Source organism: Octopus bimaculoides, chromosome 1 (assembly GCF_001194135.2).
Source record: "Octopus bimaculoides isolate UCB-OBI-ISO-001 chromosome 1, ASM119413v2, whole genome shotgun sequence".
In the NCBI taxonomy this organism is placed as follows: domain Eukaryota; kingdom Metazoa; phylum Mollusca; class Cephalopoda; order Octopoda; family Octopodidae; genus Octopus; species Octopus bimaculoides.
Window position 1 is genome coordinate 21,481,100 of NC_068981.1, and position 5,025 is coordinate 21,486,124.

Consider the following 5,025-nt stretch of genomic DNA (forward strand, 5'->3'; position numbering starts at 1 on the left):
AGTAGATAGGGCTCTTAATTGTAGATTTTAAATATTTGAGAGACAACAATGCATAAATCGTAATTTTTAAAAGAGCAATGGATTCTAGGTGAATAACGTAGCATGAATTTAGGAAGCTTAGAAAATGAATAAGTATGAATTTAAGACAACAACTGAATTCAATTGAATTTCATGGAGAGAAACAAGATAAATAATAGAGGGCAAACTAAAGCGCGAAGGTATGAGATGTTTGAGGCCATAAATAAATAAAAAATCTCTATCTTATCTGCATCTTGGAGATTTCGTCGTAGTATGTCAGCGAAAAATGCATCTAACACATGCTATAAGGTGGCTGATGGTAGAAACGGCATCCAGCCATAGAAGCCATGCCAAAGCAGATCCTGGAGCATTTTGCAGTCCTTTGACCCATCAAATCCTGTCAAACCATTCAACCTATGCCAACATGGAATATGGACATTAAATGGCTATGTGTGTGTGTGTAGGTACATATATATTTTCCTAATACATGTATGTAAGCATTTGATTTGATACAAATTTGAAAAGTAATATTAGGTAAAAATGTTTCATTTTTATTTGAAGGAAAAGAATGACTATATATTAAAGCAAATATTATTTTCTACTTTATACCAGTTGTGTCGTCAGGATGCTGCAAATTTTATGGATGATAATATTCCAGAAAATCTGTTACCCGAAGATGATGAAATTGCCAGAGTCAGTGGTAGTGCTGGAACTCGAGAGCCTTCATTTACATCAATATTTCATCAGCCACAAACCTTGTTACAAGAGTTTTCTTTAGTTAACAAAGATATTCCTAGAGTTGCATTTGAAAAGGTAATACTATTCTTATGTTTCCTTTAAATTTTTCCTCTTTCTTTGTTTATTCTTATTGTTTTAACATTTAATTCTCAAACAGCTCTACTTCCAATGAAATCCATTTACTCCTGTTGTTTCTATGTCATCCCTGTTCCATATTGTTAGACTATTTCTGTAGTACTTATACAATCATACAATACATCACCACTCCATTGGCTAAAGTCACCTCAGAAGATTCTCTACTGATATTTTTATGACAATCGTTTCTAGATATCTGCTAGACTGACATTCTATTGTAATACAGTTAATTCTGGCATTGAAGTGAGCCATACTTTTATAAGACATTGTAGATGACAAATCAGATGATAATTCCATTAGAATACCTTACTCCATAAACAAATTGAATGATAACAAAGGTAAAGACTATTGGAATAATGAAAAGACTATTAATTAGACAGTAAACAATTTAATCAGAAGTTAAAGTCAATTTGAAAGCATGCAGGCAAGAAACTGGAATGAGATATACATTACTGTATTTAACAACATATAAGATGCACTGTTTTCATTAAAAAATGTCTCAAAAATCACACTGGGTCCAATATGTGAAGTTGGGCCTACCATAAGCTAATTTTCTCTCTGGCACTCCAGACCGTTTTCTAGGCCTGACTTCATAATAATAGTATTTAATTAAACATTATTATTGTTACTTGTACTGTAAAAGGAATTGTCATAATAATGAGCTGATGACATTTGCCAATAACAGCTGATCCATTTCAATTAAATATGCCTAAACACACTCCTACCAATCAATTGAAAGCAACAGAAGAAGGGGCATAAGTGAGAGCAAATACTGGTAATGGTAAATTACTAACCTTGGAGACATTAACATTAAGACTGGGAAGAAATATCTCCATCATTGGAATTAGCCAGAATATTTTCACTATCATGATTTCCTGCTCTTTGTTCGGATTTACTTCTTAGTTTTACATTTTGTAATGTTTTCTGCGATAACTAAGGAACTTTTGTAAAATTTTGCAATGTACTGCTACATTGTTTTAACCATTTAGCATTTAAACCAACCAGTAGGCTGGCCAGATCTGGCCTTTCAAACCTACCACATAATGTCCTTCTAAAAATATACGATCACATCATCGAAATTTGAATGCTAAAAGATAATGAATGATTAATTCAAACAATGTTAATTAATAAGTATTACATTTGACAGAGTAATCTGAATGCTAAACAGTTGAAAATTAAATGCTTTAAAGTACTAAAAACTTATTTTACTGGATTTGCACTACTGAAATTGGTGTGCAACTAATATACCTGTGTGTTTTTTATGTCATCAAACATGGTAACTAAAGACAATGAGCTAATGGAGTACTGGTCAAGAATTAGGATAGAAAGTTCTGCATATTATATTGAATCATATTAGTCTCATAAATTAATGACAGGCAAAATTATTCATACTTTTCTGTTTCTTTTGACAAAACATCTCAGATTTTTAATTATAATCATTGCTATGGTGTTGATCTGTTTTCTGTTCCCAGATGGATGCTGATAGTCGAACCTGCACAGTAAGTGCTGTCAGTAAAGGTCATTGTGCCTCTCTTGTTGTTACATTCCCTGTCAGTTACCCAAACAATGCTGCACCAACATTTCAATTCACTCAGAGAACCACTCTACAGACATCACAGAAAAATGTCCTATTGCAGGTGAGATAATCAAAATTTACATTTATTTCTACTCTTCAATAATATTGAAACTTCCTAAAACTGTCAACTTGATTTCAGTGATGAAGTCAGTAATTTGTTTGTTTTATGTTCATTTTTCCATGTTAGCATGGATTAGATGAATACATAATGCAGAGGCATTATTTTTATGGCCAGATGCCCTTCCTGTCATTAAACCATATCTGTTTTTGAAATAAAGGAATTTTTAATCCGCTCGTCTTCAAAAATATGGAGCTGGTAGACAATTTGTCAACAGGGAAATTCCAACAATGTCCTACCCATACACACTCTCCCTCTCTCTCTCTCTCTCTCTCTCTCTCTCTCTCTCTCTCTCACTCATTCACGTAAAAAGCACCCACTACACTCTTGGAATGGTAGGCATTAGGAAGGGCATCCAACCATAGAAACCTTGCCAAATCAGATTGGAACCTGGTGCAGCTCCCAGGCTTACCAGTTTTCAGTCAAACCATCCAACCCATGCCAGAATGGAAAGCAGGCATTAATTGATGATGATGATGATGATGTTATATACTGAAAGTGTCATCTTCCACTCATCTTTTCCAGCAGGGGTAGTCATGTATCTCCTCTACATACATAAGACACCTGTTCCTATTCTTTTGTCTTACTCTTGCATCTCAACATCTGGCATAAAACCACTTCCATCACTATTACATCCCTCTCACACAAGGAGTCTTGTCTTACAAACTCTTTGGTGCCAGTGACATGGAAAAGTACCCAGTACACTCTGTGAAGTGGTTGGCATTAGGAGGAATACCCCACTGTAGTAACTGTGCCAAATCAGACACTGGAGTTTGGCACACTCCTCTGACCCATTGTATTCTGTCAAACTATCCTTTTCATGCTGGCACAGCAAACAGACACTAAATGGTAGTGTTGACTGAACATCAAAATGTTCTGTATATAAGTTAGTTTATGCTACATACTGAACACCATATAATTATGTTCTTTATACACTTGTAGAAACTTTATAATATTAATATACAATTACTGTATGCAGAATATGGAGTTATGCCTCAGACATATGATAAAATCAACCATTCTCCTCAAATTTTCTCTTCTTTACAAGATGTTTGTTGTTTCTCTGAATTTTTCCTCAGGCTCTTGAAGACACATCACAGCAGCATGTCAAAAGAAATCGGTCTTGCCTGGAACCTTGCCTTAGGCAACTGACCGCCAACTTGGACAAGTTAACAGTAAGTTAGAAGCTAGAGAAATAATTCTATTTCATACAAACTATTTATCAGGTTTAGAATTTAATCGGATCATTGTTTTAGCAAAGTGTAGATGTGTTAGAATCATTGTGTTAGCAAAATATGTTTGTTTTTGGACCATTTCTGTTTTGTCACACTTCTCATTTGAATTATAACAGCAGTTTCACCAACACAAGTAAGGAAAATCTACCATTCATGACTAAGGTTTGTTAGGAGCAAAATACTGCAGTCCTTTCTCTATAACTAACAACTCTTTAGCCTTACTTTTTTCCCAGCCAACATTATCAACTTCTCATTTGACAAATTTTCTGTATCGGATTAGAGCAACTTAACCATAATATTTTCCATGATTTCTCCAAACTCTGTACCATTTGCTGATCTCAGAATATCTTACAGAGTTTGATGTAGTCTTTCTGCTGGTGGAAAATCTGTAGAGATAAAGTTACATTTTGGCCACGTTTTGCCAAACACTATTCATAGCTGAGCATTTTACTTCATTCCATGACTCAGCTCTGTTATCCATTGCCTCTGTAATGTTGAACTTTGTCCATAAGTCTCTATCAAAAGGTATGCTCTTCCCTATTACTTACTCATATGAATTATTTCTAAACTTATCTTAAATAGCATACCTAGAAGTTAGCCATCACACCTTCATCCACTGGCTGGAGCAAAGACGCTATGTTGTTGAAGACATATTACACTTTAACATTGCCAGAAAGTTCATTGAAAATGTTACGCATGGCACCACTCTACACCAGAGCAAATCATTTGCAAATCAGTCTTGGGAAAAAGGCTTCTGGTCAACCAAACCTTTTTATTTGAACACCAAGTTACAGATAGGCTAATCACAGAATAGCCTTTGAAAGTCATTGGATTTTCAGAGTGACACACAAATAGAGGCATTTATTCATATTACCAGCAGCATTTCCTCTCCCAAGAAGCATCAGATGATTTTTAGGAAGAAGCTTTAAGGCCTAATACTGAAAAACCCAGTTTCATTAACATTTTATACTTGTTATAGTTTATAGCGTGGAAGAGCAAGATCGTTGCCAGTGCCCCTGGACTGGCTTGTGCGGGTGGCACATAAAAGACACCATTTCGAGCGTGGCCGTTTTCGTGCGGGTGACATGTAAAAGCACCCACTACACTCTCTGAGTGGTTGGCGTTAGGAAGGGCATCCAGCTGTAGAAACTCTGCCAAATTAGACTGGAGCCTGGTGTTGCCATCCGGTTTCACCAGTCCTCAGT

At 35.5% G+C, this 5,025-nt stretch overlaps 1 protein-coding gene across 1 annotated transcript in view; it reads left to right on the forward strand.

Moving 5' to 3' along the window:
- Window positions 1-5,025, forward strand: part of LOC106880661 (GATOR complex protein WDR59) — a 126,048-nt gene that overhangs the window by 30,104 nt on the left and 90,919 nt on the right. Inside the window, exons 12-14 of the mRNA XM_052974485.1 lie at window positions 631-831; window positions 2,364-2,528; window positions 3,665-3,760. Of these exons, the coding sequence (XP_052830445.1) occupies window positions 631-831; window positions 2,364-2,528; window positions 3,665-3,760 (462 nt within the window). The remainder of the gene's footprint in view (window positions 1-630; window positions 832-2,363; window positions 2,529-3,664; window positions 3,761-5,025) is intronic.